Genomic DNA, 20,781 nt, shown 5'->3' on the forward strand with positions numbered 1-20,781 from the left:
ATTACTGGGGATTGGGGGTAGGGGGAGATCTTGACCCCGATGCATTTGTGTTTCAAGTTCCTCCGCCCCGAATTTCCTGATCATCTTTGTGTCTCCGTTTTTCCTGTCTGGGATTCCCAGCGTGAGGCGGGCTCCTTTCCGCCAGAGGTACCTAATGCGGTCAAGAGACGGCGTCCCCGGGGTGCCCAAGTCCCATGCGGGGAAGCCCGGGCGGCTGCCTCACGGGACTGAGCCGGACAGAGGTGTGGCCGCTGGGGCGCGGGGCTCCCGGTGCCGGGCGGTGCCTGGAAGCGCGCCTCCGTTCCCGGGTCTCAGGCCCCGCTCCCCGCCTCCCCACCCGCCGCGGCGGGGCCGCGCACGGTGCGCCGGGGGGCGCGCACGTAGGGGGCTGGCCTGCCCGCGGCGCGGGGGAAAGTTGAGTTGGGAGAAGTTGGGAGCGGCGGGGGTGCGCCCCGAGGTGGGCACTAGGGAGTCGTTGGGAGCGCGCGAGGGCGCCGGAGAAGGGGGAGAGATCCCGAGACCTCCGGGGCACGAAGTCCAGAGCAAGCGGGTAAGCGGAGAGGTGGCGGCGGAGGAGGGCCAGGGCCGCGGAGGGAGGAAGGGAGGGGGAAGGAAAGGGGGGAACTCGGGACTCGGAGCAGGGAGGGAGTGGAAGTAGAGGAAGGGGCGGGGACTGGGGCGCGGGGAAGCGAGGTCTTGGGGAGAAGGATGCGGAGGCGCGCGGACTGCTAGTAGGGAGCGGGATCCGGGGTCCGCTTATTAGAGTTACCTGAAGTGAGGGTGCCGCGCCCCCTGCCACCAGGAGGGGGTAGTCTCTGGGAGGCGCCGCCGGCCTTCCCAATTCCTGGGCGAGCTCCAGACGACACCCCTCCCCTACGACCCCCTACTCTATTCTTAAGGCCCGTTCAGGGTGCCTAGGCTGGGGGTGGCCCCGGGCCGCTGCGCCGGACCTCCGGGTTGGGAGGTGGAGCAGGGAAGGGAGGGGGTGGCGGGTCAGGTCAGGACAAGGGGTTCGGGCAGAAGAGGGAGCAACTGGGTGGGGATGGGAAAGACGAGTCCGGAGAGTCGGACCTGACTCGGGGCGGGGGGGGGGGGTGGGGGTGCGGCGCGCTGGCTTGTCTGGGAAGCCCGGTGCTGGGTGTTAGGGGCGGCGCTGCCTGAAATCCACTTTATCCTCTCTCCATCCCCCACCCTACCCCCACCAGCCCCACATCGAAGAGCTGTGGAATGTACGAGTTTACTTGGGGGGTGGTTAATGCCCAAGTGGGGGTCCGGGGTGCTAATCCCTTGGGCGGGGGTGGGGGAGATGCTAATCCTCTGGGCCGGTCGGGGCCGGTCCCGGAATGTGCCCCCACCCCGGATTATCGGCACCGATGCTCTGGACAGAAGCTGCTTTGTGTTCTGGGACGGCGGGGCGGGGGTGGGGGGGGGTGGGGGAGTACACAGAGGGCACAGCCTGGAAGTGGGAGTGGGGCACCTGCAGGTGCTCCAAGACACCACACACCCTTCTCAGACCGGGGTCCCTCCTCTCAGTACCCCTGTCCCCCACACCAAATGTGACCTGGCTGAAGGCCTCCGAGGGGGAGGTGAAGAGAGCGTCAGCTGAGTTGGAGTGCTTGCCAGGAATTTGTTGCTCCAGGCTCCCCACCCTGGACTGACCCCCCAGACCTATATCGTTTGACCCTACACTGACCTGTCTTATCCCTGAGTTAGCCCTAAGTCGGGCAACCCTGACACCCCCCAACAACACACTGGGGAGCTTCAGTACTTTGGAGAACCTTGAGTGCAGGCCCCCCCCCACATCCGCTTCCCCCACTAGGAATGAGTACCCTGATTTGCCGTCAAGTTCCTTAACCGCAACTGTTCTGCTTCCCCACCACACACAGTGCCCTCCTGAGACACCCCGACAGTCACAGTCAGGAGGGCGTCAGCCCTGCCACTCAGATTTTCCTGGCCTCAGGCTAGGGGAGGGGAGGGATCAGCACTGCCCCTTAGGGCAGAACCTCAGGGTTTCTGTGCCCACCCTCCTCCCAGTCCGTCACGTGCCCCTCCCCCATTATAAAGGTCTGTCCTGCCTGTGCCCGCCGGCTCCCTTCCTCCCTCCCACTGAGTGAGTGGGGTTGGGCTCCTGCCCCTCCCCCAGGGAGCCTCCCTCATCAGGGGAGGGGGCACAGTCCTGGGTCTCCTCCCAGCCCTGGGTCTGGTGTCTCTGCCCCCCCCTCCCCATGCTTGCTGTTTGCGGCTCTCTCCAGTCTCTCCCTCCCTTCCTCCCCTCTCTGCTCCGCGGGCTGTCTCCCTCTCCCCAAGATACCCCTCTCCCATTCAGCCCACCTCGGGCGCCACATTCGGTCGCTGCCCCCGTTTCTGGCTCAGCCTGCCCTTCCCTTCCCTCCTCCGTTCCCCACCCTGATTTCTGCTGCTTTCTCTGTAGGTCTGGGCCGTGGCTCCTGCCCCCCGCCCCCCTTTCTGCAGCCTCTCCCGCCTTCTCGGTCTCTTCACTTGGCCCTCTGCGCGCCCCCCCCCATCCTCTTCTCTCTGTTTTCTCTTTTCTTCCTGTAAATAACTCTTTTTCTGTCGCTCTCTGGCCTCTATGGGGCACCCTAAAGCCCTTCATAGTCCAGAGGATCCTGAGCAGCAGGGAGACCCCTCGGTGCCCGCTGGCGGGATGTTCCCGAGACCTGGCCTCCCCCGGGCTGGGCGTGCGTTGGGGGGCTGAGCAAGGCCGGGGCACTTGTGTGCCTGGCGGCCTGCTCTCACGTGATCCGTCCTCCCCCCCCCACCCCCCAGGTTATGCCGCCGCCTTGTTGCCCTGAAAGCCGCAGTGACAGTGAAAAGGGCTAAGATTTGGCCATGAACAGCGCCCCCCGGCGCCCCGCCTCGGGCGCAGATTCTTTCTGTACTGTGAGTATTGCCGGCTGGGTTGGCCACCCCACTGCCCCTCCCACACCACAGGTGCTCTGGGGGAGGGTCCACTGTCAAACTGGGGAGAGAGAGAGAGAGAGAGAGAGCGCGCACGCGCACGAGCGAGTGTGTGTGTGTGTGTGTGTGTGTGTGTGTGTGTAGGCTCAGGAGGAAGGGGAGCCTCTGATGGATTGGGGAGGGGCGCTGCCATCCCTCCTCTGGCCTTGTCCGAGAGAGAGAGAGAGAGAGAGAGAGAGAGAGAGAGAGAGAGAGAGAGAGCGCGCGCGCGCACGAGCGAGTGTGTGTGTGTGTGTGTGTGTGTGTGTGTGTGTGTGTGTGTAGGCTCAGGAGGAAGGGGAGCCTCTGATGGATTGGGGAGGGGCGCTGCCATCCCTCCTCTGGCCTTGTCCGAGAGAGAGAGAGAGAGAGAGAGAGAGAGAGAGAGAGAGCGCGCACGCGCACGAGCGAGTGTGTGTGTGTGTGTGTGTGTGTGTGTGTGTGTGTGTGTGTGTGTGTGTGTGTGTGTGTGTAGGCTCAGGAGGAAGGGGAGCCTCTGATGGATTGGGGAGGGGCGCTGCCATCCCTCCTCTGGCCTTGTCCGGGTCTCGGGGGTCTGGGATGGGTATTGATGGGGTGGTCTTGCCACTTTCAGTCCTGTGGAGAGAGTTGGAGGCTGTCTCCTGAAGATCCGGGTGGTTCTTTAGCCACAGAGAGAGAGGAACTTTGGGGACCTTGGGTCTCTAACCTGGTGACCCCTTCTGACCCAGCCTTAGAGGCAGCCGCGGCAGCGTCCTCACACAGTGGTTCTGGGCAGGGTTTGCTTGCAGTGACACACGCCCCCTGGCCCCACGTGCCACCCCGGCCCGCCCTGCGCGGCCCCACGTGGCCACCGCCCCACGTGGCCCCCTCCTGATTTTCCTGGGGAGTGTAATGATTAACCCCAAGTGCCATAATCAGCCCCTTATTGGCCATCTGGCCCAGCAGGGCACGTGACTGGGAAGGGGCACAGGCTGGTCCCCTCCCCCTCCTTCCCGAGTTCACCCCTGCCGGCCATGGACTTCCTCCTGCGGCCTCAGGTGCGAGGGGCTGTCAACCCCCCTGCCCCCACCCTGGCTAGCTCCCCGTGCTCACTCGCTTCAGCCGCCTCTCGCCACCTTCCTCCCGCTGCTAATTCTGGTGAGAGTGGAGCCGGAGCTTGGGGAAGCAGGCTAGAGCTGCTGGGATGGGGGGGTAGGAAGCAAGGGGGGGTGGGAGGCAAGCCCCTGACTCCTGTATCTTGTGTCCAGTATCCCTGCCGCTCCTGTCCCCACCTCAGTGTCTCCCCAGGACCCGCCTTCCCCTTAGCCCTCCTCCCCTCGCTCTTCCTTGCTCTGGCCACTGGCACCGCCACGGAGGGGGCTCCATACCCCGCCCTCGGAGATCCCGATGCCCTTGAGGTCCAGAAGCTCTTGAGCAAATATTTGGCGGTGCCTGGAGCTGAGACTGGCAGGGGTGGTGGGGGCTGGACAGAGACTGTGGCTAGGCAGCAGGCTGCTTAGCTAGGCTGAGCTCTCCAAAGCGCTGCTGCCGCCACCACCAGCCGCCGCCGCCACCACCGGCCGCCGCCACCGCAGTCCGCTGCTCCTCTCCTGCAGTATGACTCAGGTGGGGGGGGAGGTGAGGGGCGGGGCTAGCGAGCGGCCGAGGGGGCTGAGGGGCCCCAGGCTCGGTGGGGTGCAGCTGGGGGTGGGGGGCATTCCTGACGAGGTGAAGCGCTGCATTCCTATCCCGGGGCTAGGTTTCAGTTTGACTCAAGAGAGTTCGGTCAGTCGGCTTGGGCACCTCCAGAAGTTACTTTTCAGGCCCGGGAGTTGTGCTCCGGCCAGAGGGAGTTGGTTCACCATCAGCCATGTGAACTGGCCAGTTCACACACCTTACCTCGGGGCTGGAGATGCGGGATTTCTCCTGAGATTTTCCACCTGCCCTAGGACTGACCAGAATGAGCACAGCCAGGGTTCAGATGTCCTGGAACCTAGGGGAAGGCTGCTTAGGGAGTGGGGGCGGGGGGCTCTGGGTCCCTGGCATTTGAGGGGAAGGCTCCTGGGGCGGTCCTGGAGCTCCAGCACTGCGCAGGGTGGGGCTTCGGGGTACAACTCTTGGTGAGCCCCTGTGTGTCCTCCGCACCCCTTCCTCCTCACAGCCAGAGCCGGAGAGCTTGGGCCCTGCAGCCCCCGGGTTCCCTGAGCAGGAGGAAGATGAACTTCACCGCACCCTGGGCGTGGAGCGGTTTGAGGAGATCCTACAAGAGGCCGGGTCCCGAGGAGGAGAGGAGCCAGGCCGCAGCTATGGGGAGGAAGACTTTGAATGTGAGGGGGCGTCGGGGAGGAGGAGGCAGGGGCACTTAGGCTGGGGTCTAGTGGGAGGGACCCAGGCCTGGGACGGCAGGGGGAGGAAGCTGCGCCCGCCTGCAGCCAGGTGCCCTCCTCCCCGCAGACCACCGCCAGTCCTCCCACCACATCCATCACCCACTGTCCACCCACCTTCCTCCGGACACCCGGCGCCGCAAGACGCCCCAGGGCCCGGGACGGAAGCCTCGCCGGCGCCCTGGAGCCTCCCCCACCGGGGAGACCCCCACCATTGAGGAGGGGGAGGAAGATGAGGAGGAGGCCAGTGAGGCCGAGGGGGCCCGGGCACTCACCCAGCCATCCCCTGCCTCCACACCCTCTTCGGTGCAAGTGAGTTGGGGCGGGGCTCCTGGGGGGGGGGGCGTCTCTTCAGGGTCCCTGGCCTGGCCTCACCTGCTCCCGTGGGTTCCTGTTCCAGTTCTTTCTCCAGGAGGACGAAGGTGCTGACCGGAAGGCAGAAAGGACCAGTCCGTCTCCTCCCCCACCGCTGCCCCACCAGGAGGCGGCTCCCCGGGCCAGCAAAGGGGCCCAGACTGGGTGAGTGTCCCCAGATAGAGACCTCCCCTGCTGGTGTCAGTGGTGTGATGGGGGCAAAAACATGAGCCTCAGGACCCTCAGGCTGGGGTTCAAATCCCAGCCCTGCCCCTTTGGGCAAGTACAACCTCTTTGAGCCTTCCTGTGTGCAAACCAAGAATAATAGATCCTATCTCACAGGGTGGTCGTAGGGATTAAAGGGTATTGTGAAATAAGGTTTAAGTGTGGGTTACTCTGAAACAGGACAGGTGTGCAGTCTAAACACCCGTACCTTCTCCCCCTCCTGTGACCTCAGGTGGCGCGGCATCAAGCGCTGGGTCAGGGATTGGATTGGTAACCTCTGAGTACCCGCCTGGGGTCCCAAAGGTGTGAGAAGACTAGGAGACTCCCTTTCATTCTTGGGGAGCTGCCAGTCCACCCTGGGAAATGGCATCAGAGAAGTCACTGTGCTGAAGGGCAGATTTGGGCACAATGTCCGTATCAGTGGGGGATTGGAGTTTGGGGGCGTTAGCTGGAGAAGGCTTCTTGGAGGAAATCACTTTGAACTGGGTCTCAAGGTCACCATTATCGTGGACCTGTTGTTTTCTGGGTGCCAGGCAGCGTGAAGGGCTGCAGGGAAGGGGGAGGGGGCTGCCGGAATCGCTGGGGAGACAGGCGGGGCGGGTGGCGCCAAGCCCACGGCGGCCGTCGGCACGGGGGCCTGCGCTGGCGGGCGGGCCAGGGGCCAGGGGCCAGGGGCAGGCGGAGGCCTCGGGGAGTGCACGACATTGGAAAAGTGGGTCAGATCTGTGGGCAGGGGTGCAAGAGAACGGAGAGCACCGGGGGTGGGTGTAGGGGAAGAAAGCTTGTCGGGGGACTCTTCTCGTCGTGGATGGGGGACACGGGCTTGGAGCTGTGGGAGAGCAGGCTAGCATGATGTGGCAGGGGCTGGGCGCAGTGGCCGAGAGGAAGGAGACATCCTGGCTTGGGGCCCGGCGCAGAAGTTGGCACCTGTAAGGACGAGTTCATATTCTCATGACCGCAAGGGAGCCGTCTACACTTTCAAAAGCCCGTCTTTACCTGCTTTCCTCCATTTGGTTAGAAACTTGGGACCTGTGACCGTCTTGAGCCCACAGCGAGGGGTGTGCGCAGGAGGGGAAGGAGGGCCTGCGCGGGCTGCTGATGCAGACCTCGGCTCTCCCAACCCTGCAGGAGGCTGGCCTCGGCTCTGCCTTGCTGCCGAGCAGCCGGTGGTCCGAGGGAGCTGGTGTGACCGCTCCGGCAGCGCGGCCGGTGAAGGGCAGGGCCAGGTCGCGGGGCCGCATCCGCTAGTGGGAGGCTCACCATTGCATGTCCGCGCCCACCGAGAGTGGGGCAGCGCGGAGGGTGGGGGCCGGTTGGGATCCCCTCCCCGCCTTCCCCCGCATGGCTCCGGCTCACGGTCGCTCTGTCTGTCCAGAGCCCCGGTGGAGGAGGTGGTGGCTGTGGCGAGCGGCGCGGCAGGAGGTGATGACGGGGGAGCTTCCGCGCGTCCCCTGACCAAGGCACAGCCGGGGCACCGAAGCTACAACCTGCAGGAGAGGAGGCGCATTGGGAGCATGACGGGGGCTGAACAGGCGCTGCTGCCCCGAGTCCCCACAGACGAGAGTGAGGCCCAGACGCTGGCCACCGCCGACCTAGACCTCATGAAAAGTGAGTGCTGGCCGGGCCAAGCCCAGCGCTGGTGGGAGCGGGAGGGAGAGAAAGCGGGAGCCTGACCATGTCCCCCTGCCTCCTGTAGGTCACCGGTTTGAGGACGTTCCTGGAGTGCGGCGGCACTTGGTGCGGAAGAATGCCAAAGGGTCTGGGCAGGGTGGCCGGGAAGGGCGCGAGCCTGGCCCCACGCCTCGGACACGACCCCGGGCCCCCCACAAGCCCCACGAGGTACTGTCCTCCACTTCTTGCCCTTCCGTTATCTCCCCAACCATTTCCTCCCCACAGGCTCCCCCCATCTACCCCCCTCCCCCACACACACACCAGCAATAATCGCGAACACCAGGGCTGCCATCTGCGGTTGTGAAGGTTGTGCACTGCCCAAGAGTCCTTGACATTGTTGATGGGGGTGTTAGGGTTCTGAGTCCCATCTTAGACACTGTTGATTTCTATACTACGGCCATTTTCTGGCAGCTGGCCGTGAGGAGCTCGAGGACCCTTTGGGCCAGAGGTGGCTCTGTAGAGCAGTACATAGCCCAGGTGGCAGCAGCCATAAATCAGGGACAGTGACTGACCAGGATCACGCAGTTCCTTAATGACGCTGCCCATCTTGGACTCCAGCGTTCTGGTCCTCAACCCCACCCCTTCCAGTGGGATTTTTTTACCTTTTTATTGAGGTCTAACAGCATCCAGTGAAGTGCACTGGGGCTGTGTGTGCGGCTCCGTGACTTTTTGCACATGTAAACAGCTGGCTAACTGCCTAGACATAGAACGTTTTCCGCACTCTCTTCCTTCGTGCCTCTACTCAGTCCCATCAGCTGTGACGGCTCTTCTGTCGTGCTCAGCCAGTTTTGTCAGCTCTTGGATGCATATACGTGGAAGCATACAACATTCCAGTGTGCGTGCATGTGTGTGGTGATCGTTCGTCAAGCACTTACTATGTCATAGACGGTGCTAAGTGTTTTGTAGGCTTTCTTTTGATTCCCCATAACAGGCCTTTGAGGTGGGTGGTATTATTCCTATTTTACAGATGAGGCAAAGAGAGGATCAGACTGGTTAGGATCTTGCTAGGCCTGTGCCCTGTACAGTGTCCCGGGCCGTGCCGGCTCACAGGCCCACCCTGACGCTGGCTGTCTTAGAGAGCAGTCCCTGCGCCCCACCGGCTCTGACCTTGCTGTGCCCCTCATCTTATATCCCAAGGTATTTGTGGAACTGAATGAGTTGCTGCTGGACAAAAACCAGGAGCCTCAGTGGCGGGAAACAGCACGCTGGATCAAATTTGAGGAGGATGTGGAGGAGGAGACGGAGCGCTGGGGGAAGCCGCATGTGGCCTCCCTCTCCTTCCGCAGCCTCCTGGAGCTCCGCCGGACCCTGGCCCATGGTAACCTGCCCTGCCCGCCCCCTCTCCCCTCCCGCTGGGTAAATCTTGTTGACTGAGTCTGTTCTCTGAGGACCAAAACCCCCCAGATGGTGTCTTGAGCAGCACAGTGTGTAATGTTACCCCAGCCTGGGAAGGAGCCTCCTCGTCATGATGTCATATAGCCTGTCGTTGCTTGGGCTCTGTCATTGGTGATTGCGGGGCAGGGTTGACACCACTCTCTCTTATCTGGCATTTTTAGCAAATGGCTCCTTTAAGTGATGTTTTCAGATAACTGAAGCTGGTATGTTTGGGATGGTGACATGTTTTTAAAGAACGTTGATGCAAACCTTTCTGAAATGATCTAATCTATAGGGCTATGTAAGGTCTTTTTTTTTTTTTTTAAGATTTTATTTTTAAGTCCTCTCTACACCCAACATGGGGCTCGAACTCACAACCCCGAGTTGAGGAGTTGCATGCTGTCTCGACTGAGCCAGCCAGGCGCCCCGAGGGCTATGTAAATTTCACTAAATGTCCAAGGTGCAAGACTCTTGAGGTCTCTGAACGTCTCTGCTCTGTGTTTCTTTCCTCCTTCCCTTTGGAGAAGTCAGTCCCAGTTGCTGTCAGAAGGCCTATTTCTAAGCAGCTGAGGACTCAGAAACCTGCTGTCAGAATTGTTTCAAAACCAGGAGTAAATAGGCTCTGAGGGAGGCTCTCAGGCTTTGGGTGAGGCGCCAAGATGCAGGTGCTTTATCGCTGGGCTTTGTGATCTCTGTTTTGGCTGCTCAGGGGCCTTTGGTTCTATTAGTTGTCACACCCATTTTTTTTTTTTTTAAGATTTTATTTATTTGAGAGAAATCACGAGAGAGAGAGAGAGAGAGAGAGAACGAGCAAGGGGGAAGGGCAGAGGCAGAGGGAGAAGCAGACTCCCCGCTGAGCAGGGAGCCCAATGCGGGGCTCGATCCCAGGACCCTGGGATCATGACCTGAGCTGATGGCAGATGCTTAACTGACAGGGCCACCCACGTGCCCCTCCGTTTTTGTTTAAATGGTTCTATTTGTTGTCTAGTTCTGCGTTCCTGCAAGTTGACCTTGACAGAAAGATGACCTGGTCACTTTTGAGAGGACTTCCATTTCTGTATAAATTTAGTAGTTCAGAGCAGTGACCAGTAGAAAGATCTGGAAACTGTCCCATGAGCAGCTGTTGGACTTGGGGAAGTTGAGGTGCCCAGGCTGGAGGGTGACATCTTCAGATGGCTCAAGGCCACAGATGGGCTGTGTTGTGTTCAGAGGGCAGAACTAGGACCCTAGAGTGGATGTTAAGGGAGGCAACATGTGGCTCGCTGAAAGGAGGAACTTCCTCTAGCAGCAAAGAGTGGCCCCGTCTGAGTGGACAGCCTGGCGCAGCCCAGCGGAGGCTGCGTGCTCCTCCTCCTCTGGGAGGGCCCTGCCTCGGTGGCCTCTGCTGAGCCCCACCACATCCCTGTGGGAGAGAGGGTCAGAAGGAACGGATGTGATGGGTCAGACACATGATGGGGCTTGGGTCTTGAGCGCTGCTCACTGGTTTCTGGGCCAGTGCTCCGTCCCCGGACCATGCTTACCTGGCCGCCCCCTCGTCCTCGGTTCTCTCTCCTTTCCACGCCCTGCCCTTGCTTCTTACCTGGGGATGAGGGCCCGTCCACGCCATCCTTATTCCAGGGGCTGTGCTTTTGGACCTGGACCAGCAGACCCTGCCCGGGGTGGCCCACCAGGTGGTGGAGCAGATGGTCATCTCCGATCAGATCAAGGCTGAGGACAGAGCCAATGTGCTGCGGGCCCTGCTACTGAAACACAGGTGAGGCCCCACCTGCTGCCCCCGCCTGCCCGCCCCTTGCCCTGGCCGCTGCCCTCCCTCCCTCACCGCCCTCTGCTCCTCCAGCCACCCGAGTGATGAGAAGGACTTCTCCTTCCCTCGAAACATCTCAGCCGGCTCCCTTGGCTCCCTGCTGGGGCATCACCACGGCCCGGGGGCTGAGAGTGATCCCCATGTCACTGAGCCTCTCATTGGAGGTGTTCCTGAGACGCGGCTAGAGGTGGAGCGAGAGGTGAGGGGAATGGGGTGGCGCTGGCTGGTTCAGGTCCCAGCCGCCCCCGCTGGCTGCCGGGCATGAACATGCGGGGGTGGGGGGTGGTGGGGGGCTCCTTGGCCAGGCTGAGCTCCGTTCTTCTGCATCCCCAGCGAGAGCTACCACCTCCAGCCCCACCAGCCGGCATCACTCGCTCCAAGTCCAAGCACGAACTGAAGCTCCTAGAGAAGATCCCCGAGAATGCCGAGGCCACAGTGGTTCTTGTGGGTATGTGGGCAAGTCTTGCAGTGGGGGCGGGGGGGGGTGGCAATGGCCAGGCCTGCCTTGATGCCACCCGGGGGCTGAGGGGCGGCCTGCGCCCTCCCTTAGCCCATGATGGCACCCTGCCCCTAGGCTGCGTGGAGTTCCTATCCCGCCCCACCATGGCCTTTGTACGGCTCCGAGAGGCGGTGGAGCTGGACGCGGTGCTGGAGGTGCCCGTGCCCGTGCGCTTCCTCTTCCTGCTTCTGGGCCCGAGCAGCGCCAACATGGACTACCACGAGATCGGCCGCTCCATCTCCACCCTCATGTCTGACAAGGTCAGGCCCTCCCGGTGCCCGCGGGATGCCCGCCCCCCGCCCCGTGCTCTCCCCCGGCCCTCGCGCCGCACCCTCACCAGCCTTGGGCCTGCTTTGGCAGCAATTCCACGAGGCAGCCTACCTGGCCGACGAGCGGGAGGACCTGCTGACCGCCATCAACGCCTTCCTGGACTGCAGCGTGGTGCTGCCGCCCTCGGAAGTGCAGGGCGAGGAACTGCTGCGCTCCGTTGCTCACTTCCAACGCCAGATGCTCAAGAAACGGGAGGAGCAGGGCCGCCTGTTGCCCCCTGGGGCTGGGCTGGAGCCCAAGTCAGCACAAGAGAAGGGTACGGGCCAGTATGGGCCCGGGGCAGGGACCGCGCACACGCGCACCCTGCGGGAGCTCTGGGGCTCGGGTCGGGGTGGTCTGCGTGAACGTGGAGGAGGGGGCCCAGCGCAGAGGGGCCGCAGCGGGCGCCCTGACGGAGGCCCGGGTTGCAGCGCTCCTGCAGATGGTAGAGGTGGCAGGTGCAGTCGAAGACGATCCCCTCCGACGGACGGGCCGGCCCTTTGGGGGGCTGATCCGAGATGTGCGGCGCCGCTACCCCCACTACCTGAGTGACTTCCGAGACGCACTCGACCCCCAGTGCCTGGCTGCAGTCATCTTCATCTACTTCGCCGCCCTGTCTCCTGCCATCACCTTCGGGGGACTGCTGGGTAAGGAGCAGCTTTGGGGGGCGGGGGTGGGGTGGGCAGGGCACGCCCAGGGCCCTGGCTGCCAGCTCCTGAGCCACTTCCTGCCACCCCAGGAGAGAAGACTCAGGACCTGATTGGGGTGTCGGAGCTGATCATGTCCACGGCGCTCCAGGGTGTGGTCTTCTGCCTGCTGGGGGCCCAGCCGCTGCTGGTGATCGGCTTCTCCGGGCCCCTGCTGGTCTTTGAGGAGGCCTTCTTCTCGGTAAGGGCCCACAGGCTAGTAGGGGGCTGGCTCTTCCTGCCCTGCTCCAGCTGCCCCTCCTGTTCCCCAAACACGCCCACTTTGCTAGCCCCCGGGCTCTGGAACCTGACTGGACGCCCCCCCAGTTCTGCAGCAGCAACAACCTAGAGTACCTGGTGGGCCGCGTGTGGATCGGCTTCTGGCTGGTGCTCTTGGCCCTGCTCATGGTGGCCCTGGAGGGGAGCTTCCTGGTGCGCTTTGTCTCCCGTTTCACCCAGGAGATCTTTGCATTCCTCATCTCCCTCATCTTCATCTATGAGACATTCTACAAGCTGGTTAAGGTGAGCAGGCCCTGCTGCGAGCTGGGGTCAGGAGGGGGGAGACCTCGGGACCGGAGCGAGCCTTCTGCTCCTCCCGCACTCTCACTTCGGGGTAGGAGGGCCCAGGCTAGCCCAGAGCTGCCCTGGGCTGTGGTCCAAGGAGCCCACAGAGCACGGGCTGGCTCTTCCTCCCGGCCCCCCTCCACCCTCCCTGTCACCAACACACGTCCCGGGACTTCAGGTCAGTCTTAGAAACTCACATATTTTTAATAACAGAGGTAACACGTCCTTTTGTTAAGGTGGCAGACAGTCTAGAAGTATCAAAGAGAAAGGCCACCGAGATGACACATAGTCACAGTCTGGTCCTCAGAGCTGTGCCCCTGGCAGGCTTAGGAGAGGACACACCCCCTTGGTCCAGGCCTGGCTGCAGCCATGCCCCCAGCTGCCTGAATCCCGTTTCCCTTGCTCGCATCTGGTCACCAGTCATTTTCTTGATCAACAAGACAAGCCCCAGGGCACCTGGGTGGCTCAGTCAGTGACATGTCCCCCTTCGGCTCAGATCCTGATCTCAGGGTCCTGGGATCGAGCCCCCGCGTCAGATTCCCTGCTCCGAGGGGAGTCAGCTTCTTCCTCTCCCTCTACCCCTCCCTCTCCTTGTGCTCTCTCTCTCTCTCTGTGTGTCAAATAAATAAATTAAGACAACAACAAAAAAACAAGCTCCTTAAGGCCAGACCTGTCATCTTCTCCCCTGCCTGCCCCACTCGGCATACAGCTCTCCACTTTGGCTGATGGAGTCCTTTGTCCTCTCTCTAGATCTTCCAGGAACATCCGCTCCACGGCTGTTCGGTCTCCAACAGCTCTGAGGCAGACAGCGGCGAGAACAGCACATGGCATGGGGCAGGATCCACGCTGGGGCCGGGGAATGGGAGCTCCCCGGGGCCAGCTGGGCAGGGGAGGCCCCGGGGCCAGCCCAACACCGCCCTGCTGTCACTGGTGCTCATGGCTGGCACCTTCTTTATCGCTTTCTTCCTGCGCAAGTTCAAGAATAGCCGGTTCTTCCCTGGCCGGGTGTGTGGGCTGAGATGCCCGAGGTCAGGGTGGTGGGGGGAGGGGGGGAGAACTGGCCGGAAAGGGTGGCTGAGTCTGGGCCAGAGCGGGGCAGGGGGCCTCTGAGCACGGTGCTTGCCCACAGGTGCGGCGGGTGATTGGGGACTTTGGGGTGCCCATCGCGATCCTCATCATGGTGCTTGTGGATTATAGTATTGAGGACACCTATACGCAGGTAAAGCGGGGTGCAGGCAGCGGTGGAGATGGCGCCTGGCGCTGGGCTCTGGATATTCCCCTCCAGCCCAACCCCAGAGCTGCCTCTCAACTGCGCAGGCACCAGGCCTCTCCCCATAGCACGCCCTCGGTGTTCGGCCTGCCCGGCACACCTCAGGGCTCCCCCTCCACCGTTCACCGGCCCCTGGCCCCGCCCTCTGCCCTACAGAAGCTGAGCGTGCCCAGTGGAGTGTCCGTGACAGCCCCAGAAAAGCGGGGCTGGGTCATCAACCCTCTGGGGGAGAACAGCTCCTTCCCCGTGTGGATGATGGTTGCCAGCCTGCTGCCTGCCATCCTGGTTTTCATCCTGATTTTCATGGAGACGCAGATCACCACGTGAGTGGTCCTCGCCTAGGGGGGGTGCTCTGTAGACACGAACGATGTTGTTTGTGGAAGGGCTGGAGCCCCAGCGAGGCGAGGAGATATGGGTGCACTGGGTGAGGGAAGCCCAGGATACCAGGCTGGCCCCTAGAATTTATTTGTTTTTAAACGTTTATTTATTTGTTTGAGAGGCGGAGAGGGAGAGAGTCTCAAGCCAACCGTCTGTGCTGAGCTCGATCTCATGACCCTGGGATCACGACCTGAGCTGAAACCAAGAGTTGGACGTTTAACCAACAGCACCACCCAGGCGCCCCTAGAATTTATTCTGTAGGCAGTAGAACATTCCACTGACGTTTGCTGGGACGGGCACAGTAGAGGCCGGAAGCTGTCCTGAAGGGCAGGGAGGGCGGCATGGAGAGGGTCTCTTCCCACGACAGAACTCTTGTCCTGACGGACTGGGCAGGGCCCGACCGTCAGGTTCTGAGAGCAGACAGAGGCTCCTGGCTGGGTGCTCTGGAAAGACAGTTGTCTGCCTGGCTGGGCATCAGGGAGTGCCTGTCCCACTCAGGCTGATCATCTCCAAGAAGGAGCGCATGCTGCAGAAGGGTTCCGGCTTCCATCTGGACCTGCTGCTCATTGTGGCCATGGGCGGCATCTGTGCCCTCTTTGGCTTGCCCTGGCTGGCTGCTGCCACCGTGCGCTCCGTCACTCATGCCAACGCGCTCACCGTCATGAGCAAGGCTGTGGCGCCCGGGGACAAGCCCAAGATCCAGGAGGTCAAGGAGCAGCGTGTAACGGGCCTGCTGGTTGCCCTGCTTGTAGGTACGCTGACCTCTTGCTCCACCCTTCCCCAGGGCGGTCTGTGGGGGTGCGGAGCCCTGGGGCCAGCTGTTCCTCCCTCTCCCCCACCCAGGTCTCTCCTTGGTTATCGGGGATCTGCTCCGGCAGATACCCCTGGCTGTGCTCTTTGGAATTTTTCTGTATATGGGAGTTACCTCCCTTAACGGGATCCAGTTCTACGAGCGGCTGCATCTGCTGCTCATGCCCCCCAAACACCACCCAGACGTGACCTACGTCAAGAAGGTAAGACCCCACTTGGAAGAGCCCCATGCCTCTGCCCCATCCTGGTCTGTGGGGGTCACTCTCCAGTCCCCCAGCTGCCCCGTGTTCAGCCGCTGTTTAGTCTGTGCGGACCTGGCTCTGGTAAGCACCCAAAAAGGCACTGCCGCCCCCATCCCCATGGAGGGAGAAAGGGTCATCCATCTTCTGGAGGTGGCAGGCCCAGATGGCCCTGCAAGGGACCAGGGCCCTCCCAATGCTGGGGAGAAGCCTTGGCTTACCTGTCTTATATGCCACCCACCCCCAGGTTCGGACCCTGCGAATGCACCTGTTCACAGCCCTGCAGCTGCTCTGCTTGGCCCTGCTCTGGGCTGTCATGTCCACAGCTGCCTCCCTGGCCTTCCCCTTCATCCTCATCCTCACGGTGCCCCTCCGCATGGTGGTGCTCACCCGCATCTTCACCGAGCGAGAGATGAAATGCGTAAGGCCTCCTGCCCCTCCCCCCCAGCCCCGCTGGCCCCCACCCAGGCCGAGGTCAGCGTCAACCTTCTTGACCCACTCCGCCCCCACAGCTGGATGCTAATGAGGCGGAGCCCGTTTTCGATGAACGGGAGGGCGTGGACGAGTACAACGAGATGCCCATGCCTGTGTAGCGGCTGCCTGGACCGACAGCCAAGGGACGGATGGACGGAGGGAGCAGGGGCTGGGGGGTGCTCTCTCCATCCCCTCCCTCGTTTTTATTTAAGTGAATAATTTAAAGTCCCCATACCATGCCCACTCCCCCACCAGTAAAGTGCTTCGGCCCCCACCTATCCCTGGCCTTCTGTCTCTGTATGGGAAGGATGCGTGGATGGAAAAGTGGGGGGGGGGGCCCAGCCCGCTCCCTGTCCCAGAAACAAGATGCACGATAGGGAAGGAAAGGGACTTTAATGAGAAACCAAAATATAGAGAGCCAAAGTGCAAACTGTCCACCCCCCCACTGGGGGGGGTCATCCTGAGCCCCATGTGCACCCCCCTTATCCCCCTTCCGGCCCCCAGCGGAGGCCCAAGGCCTGCAGCTTCTGCCTCAGGTAGCTCTTGAGCTGGGGCAGGCCTCTCTGTGACTCCAGTTCCTCGAAGGGTAGCTGCAGGGGAGGGGAGCAGCAGGTTACCCCCAGGGTCTGTGGGCGGGGCGGAGGGGCGGCAGGATGGCATGGCGGCTCTCGCGGGGCAGGGGGCTGCTCTCACCGGCAGGAGCTGGTAGCCCAGCAGGCCCAGGTGCCGCTCCCGTAGGGCCCGGGAGCCCAGCAGCACTCGACCATCCCGGCAGAAATGCCAACGTTCCCGCAGCATCAGCACCACCCTGGAGGGGGCGGACCATGGCTCGGCGTGGTGTCCACAGAAGCGGGGAGGCTCTCCCGCCCTCTTCCCTTACCTCTGAGCAGGGTCGTGGGTGGTGGGCTGAGAGGCAGCCTGGCCCTGGGGACAGAACCTGGGAGGGTAGGGTAGGAAGGGGTCCTGGGTCCTCACGGGAAGCACAGCACCAGAGCTGCTGACACACAGCAGGAAGTCTGGAAGGGCAAGAGAAAGGGCGACTGGCTTCTAGCCAAGGCTCTGCATCCTGGCCGGCCACCCGCCCGCGGGGAATCACCTGTGCAGTAGCCTGGAGGCACGGTCAGGTCCTGTCGGTACTTCTCCTCCCCTAGCAGCTGGCGCAGCCCCTCCGCCACTATATCCTTGTGACTGAGGCGGGAGGGGGAGCAAACACCGATAGGGAAAGGCTCAGGAGGCTCGACCCTGGCAAATGCCTTTAATGTCCCAAGGCCCGTTTTTTTTTTCTCTGACTGCTAAGTGTGTGTCAGCACAGACAGTCCAGGGTCCCCCTGGCTTTTCTACTCTGTCCTTCCCGCAGCCTCGTCCCCTCCCCTCCCCCAAGCCGCCCCATCCACCTGTACTTGCAGCGGGCACGGTCAGTGATGAGTGGCTGGGGGAAGATGGGCACTTGCTGCCTTCGGGGAAGGCGGGGACCCCGGTATCCTGGAAGCTCCAGCTCCACGGCCGTGTCTAGCAGGGAGAGGTAGCGCCGCACAATCAGGGCATGAGGGGTGCCTGTGGGAAAGCAGGACTGAGGCTCACGGGGCTGCAGGCTCCCACCCCTACTTTCCCCCCCAGCCAGCCCTCCCGGCCGCGCACCACTGATGTGGTTGATGAAACTTGGGGAAAAGACAAAGTGCAGGGCTCTGAAGGGCAGGCACCGAAGCTGGCACAGTGACATCAAGATGTTGACAGTAGCCAGGGGAGCCACCCCTGCTTCCCGGGCCAGGATCCTCTCGAGGCAGGGCATAAACTGCTGTTCCAGGGGCAAGTAGTTCAGCCGCCCAAAGGGCAGGACCAACTTCTGTACCACCTGTGGAGGAAGAGCAGCCCTTCACCCAGCACGAAACAGTTCTCCAATATCCTTCACAAGCTGAACCTCAGGGAGGCTTGGCCTGCAAGCTTCTAATGTCTCTGTAAAAGCGGAACAATCCCTCTACCCCGACGTACACACCGGAAGTTCGACAGCATAACCAGTGTCTTGAGCCCCATGTGATTAATCAAACCAGTGGAGGAGACATCGCTGTGGGGTCTGGCCCTGAAGACTTAAGAGGAGTGGGCTCAACGAAGCTAAGACAGTGCCGAGTGCGGAGAACTGCAGAGAACCAGGCATACACGCTGGGTAGGTGGACAAGCCAGGTGGGGGTGAGCAAAGATGAAACCCCAGGGGTACAGAGCAGAGAGCCTGGCTGGTTGTCTGCTGCAGGAGGCAGCCAATCAAGCTGAACAGGGGGCCGGGCCTGACACCGAGGAGGGCTAAGCGAGGAGCATGGCAGGGTGGGAGGTAATCCCACCTTGCTGCTGAGCTGGGCTTCCTGGACCACCAGGAAGTGGGCAATGGCTTCCAGAAGCTGGGGCTCCCGCAACCGGTGCCGGGCCAGGTGCTGGGCCAGGAGCACCATCACGTGGGGAGTCAGTTCCTCTGGCCTGGCCTCTGTGAAGAACAGCCTATTATGCTGGACCCTCAGGCCAGATCTTGACTAGATTCCACCTCGGCCCAGACACCACCACCTGCCTCCTCTTCAGCCCCTCCCGCCACCTGCCTTCAGTCCCCTCCAGCACCTGCCAGGCTGCGGATGAGGTGCTGCTGCGGACGCCTCAGGAAACGAGGGCAGCTCAGAGCAGCTTCCAATCTTTGCCCACTGCGCAGGCCAGGTTGCAGAGTGGGAGGTGGCTTCGGAGGGAGGCGGAACCTTCTCTCCTGCTCCAGGGCACACATCAGGGGCCCATCTGATGGGAAGCCTGAGAGGGAGAGGGTCAGAGGAGGCAGGCCTGGTAACGGGGAACTGCTCTGTTCCAGTCATGGGGGTCAGTTGGTGAATTCCCAACCTTTCACGTCTCCATGTTCTGGATGGAAGGGTTGCTACAGTGTAAGTACAAGCACTGGAGAAATGTGAAATACCACGTGCACGTGAGGTATCACAACAGTCTGCGGGGAAGACCTGATACAAACATGGCAAATAAGCTCTCATTGCACGCCAACGGTGACAAACAGTAGTGGCTTTCTAGAGCACCGTGTTGGAGGGAATCAGGGTTGGCACCCCTAGCTAAGCTGGAGCGAATGCTGCTGGACTCCTGCTGTCTGCTGTGGAAACAGGGGAGCAGCACCAAGTGTGCCAGGGGATGCACCATTCCTGGCAAAGCCTGAGAGGTGAATTCTGTCAGTGATCTTGGGTCTTCTATGCTCTTTCTCTATTCTTCCGTTAACACCCACCCCCCAGACACCCTCCTCACCAAGTAAGACTGCAAGGTGCAGACACACGTGGATGGTGTGAATATCAAAGGAGGGGCAGTTTCGGATGATGAGCTGACTCAAGTCCTGTAGTGTGGCCTGCTCCACGGGAGGGGGCCGTGGCTGAGACCCCAAGAGCTGGCCCAGACGACGAAGTGCCACAGGGTAGTGATGGGCGCGCACCTTGGTGGGGTTCTGGCCCAGCCAACGCAGCAGCTCCCCAGGGCTCCTCGCCTGTTCCAGAAGCCGCTGTAGCCCTTGCACAGGGCCTGCGTGGAGGCCTCCTCCAGGAGGCCGGTCCCCCCACTTGCTGGGCCCCAGACAGCAGGGCTGTACTGGCGGGAGCAGCAGCAGGCCAGACAGCCGAGCAGCGGAGGCCTGGGCAGAGAGCAGGACTCGAAGCATGGAGCTGGGTGATGGAGACCCTGAGGGGCAGCCCAGAAAAGGGGGTGAGGTTTTCTCCGAAGGGGAGAAAAACCGGCTATCTACTCCTGACCTCACTCCCCATTCAGAGGGCCCTGGGGTCAGAGCAACCCACTCGTGCTCACCCTTCCTTGTGACTGCTCTAGTCTTCTTCCCCACCCCGCCCCTCTCTTGCCTCCTTCCATCCTTTGAAACAGCACCTTCGGTGTCCTCAGCACGGTGATATTTACAAAACAAGTCCACATGCACTACGTATCACCTCTGATGCTCCGTACGCGCCTCGGAGGTGGTAGGCAGGGCTGGCGCTACCACGATTTCACAGGTGGAGAAACCAAGGCCCCGCCAGGATAAGGGGTTAAGCCCGAGGTCACGAATCGGGTTGGTGGTCGTGCCCAGCCTGGAGCCCAGCTTGCCCCGTCGATACGCCCTCCCGACCACCTCCCCCTCCCGCAGGAGGCGGCAGCGGCAAGGAGGGTGGAACGCGGGCTCGGCAGCCGGGCGGTCCTGGGTTCCATGCTGGGCGCTCCCACTTACCAGCTGCATGACCTTGGACAAGTGGCTTCGTCTCTCTGCCCGTGAAACGAGAACGCAGCGCGCACCTCGCAGGGCGCCCGTGGAGCCCGAGCGCGCTGCTTTGCCACGGCGCGGAGTCGGCGGTGTCAGGGGCCCCCACACCCACCCGGGCCCGGCAACGCCAGGAGACCGTGGTCACGGTCGCCAACACCAACCCCCGCCGCCCCCCCGCAGCCCGCCCCGTAGGCGCCACCCCTACATGGCTCCCCAGGCCCCGCGCAGGTCGCTCCCTCAGTCGGTCTCGGGGCCCGGGAGCCGGGCTCCCCCCGCGGCCTCCTCATCGGCAGGCCACCGAGTCCGCCATCTTCCCAGCAATCCCCGGACCGCGGTGCGGACGCCAATCGCGGCTCAGCCCCCGACCAGCACAGACGTGGCTCCCGTCAGGCCCCGCGCGCCCCGGCGTCGCGCGCCCCGCCCCCCGCTTCCGGGAAGCTGCGCGCGCCGAGCCGGGGCGGTGCCGGAGGGGCGGAGCCAAAGGGCCAGGCGCCGAGGCTGGGACGAAGAGAGAGAGCGGAAGTCGGCGGCCCGTCGTGTAAGGTCCCGACGGGGCGCAC

General features: G+C 62.4%; 2 protein-coding genes across 7 annotated transcripts; one reads left to right on the forward strand and one right to left on the reverse strand.

Annotated features, from left to right (window-relative positions):
• Nucleotides 1-370: 370 nt before the first annotated feature.
• On the forward strand, nucleotides 371-16,236 carry SLC4A2 (solute carrier family 4 member 2). Of its 3 annotated transcripts, XM_027573811.2 has the most exons (23): nucleotides 372-550; nucleotides 2,788-2,901; nucleotides 5,081-5,246; nucleotides 5,374-5,615; nucleotides 5,704-5,822; nucleotides 7,258-7,490; nucleotides 7,579-7,721; nucleotides 8,691-8,871; nucleotides 10,545-10,680; nucleotides 10,765-10,930; nucleotides 11,065-11,179; nucleotides 11,306-11,490; nucleotides 11,591-11,816; nucleotides 11,971-12,186; nucleotides 12,279-12,427; nucleotides 12,553-12,747; nucleotides 13,540-13,794; nucleotides 13,919-14,008; nucleotides 14,216-14,382; nucleotides 14,936-15,189; nucleotides 15,281-15,450; nucleotides 15,734-15,907; nucleotides 15,999-16,236. In XM_027573811.2, exons 2-23 carry the CDS (start codon nucleotides 2,851-2,853, stop codon nucleotides 16,077-16,079), a joined length of 3,714 nt encoding a protein of 1,237 aa, XP_027429612.2. In that variant the 5' UTR covers nucleotides 372-550; nucleotides 2,788-2,850; the 3' UTR covers nucleotides 16,080-16,236. The 3 variants fall into 3 exon arrangements, with proteins under 3 accessions (XP_027429610.2, XP_027429611.2, XP_027429612.2); XM_027573809.2 differs by having other exon boundaries at nucleotides 371-550; nucleotides 15,281-15,907; XM_027573810.2 differs by having other exon boundaries at nucleotides 371-550; nucleotides 12,685-12,747; nucleotides 15,281-15,907.
• An 81-nt stretch (nucleotides 16,237-16,317) lies between these two features.
• FASTK (Fas activated serine/threonine kinase) lies at nucleotides 16,318-20,610 on the reverse strand. 4 transcript variants are annotated; one of them, XM_027573814.2, is made up of 10 exons: nucleotides 20,427-20,610; nucleotides 19,234-19,656; nucleotides 18,562-18,741; nucleotides 18,294-18,433; nucleotides 17,599-17,812; nucleotides 17,355-17,469; nucleotides 17,057-17,148; nucleotides 16,841-16,976; nucleotides 16,654-16,768; nucleotides 16,318-16,550 (listed from the first exon to the last, which is right to left on the reverse strand). In XM_027573814.2, exons 1-10 carry the CDS (start codon nucleotides 20,506-20,508, stop codon nucleotides 16,443-16,445), a joined length of 1,605 nt encoding a protein of 534 aa, XP_027429615.1. In that variant the 5' UTR covers nucleotides 20,509-20,610; the 3' UTR covers nucleotides 16,318-16,442. The 4 variants fall into 4 exon arrangements, with proteins under 4 accessions (XP_027429615.1, XP_027429614.1, XP_027429616.1 ...); XM_027573813.2 differs by having other exon boundaries at nucleotides 17,355-17,514; nucleotides 20,427-20,609; XM_027573815.2 differs by having other exon boundaries at nucleotides 17,355-17,514; nucleotides 19,415-19,656; nucleotides 20,427-20,564.
• Nucleotides 20,611-20,781: the final 171 nt, after the last annotated feature.

The sequence above is a fragment of the Zalophus californianus genome, chromosome 12 (genome assembly GCF_009762305.2).
Source record: "Zalophus californianus isolate mZalCal1 chromosome 12, mZalCal1.pri.v2, whole genome shotgun sequence".
NCBI lineage: Eukaryota > Metazoa > Chordata > Mammalia > Carnivora > Otariidae > Zalophus > Zalophus californianus.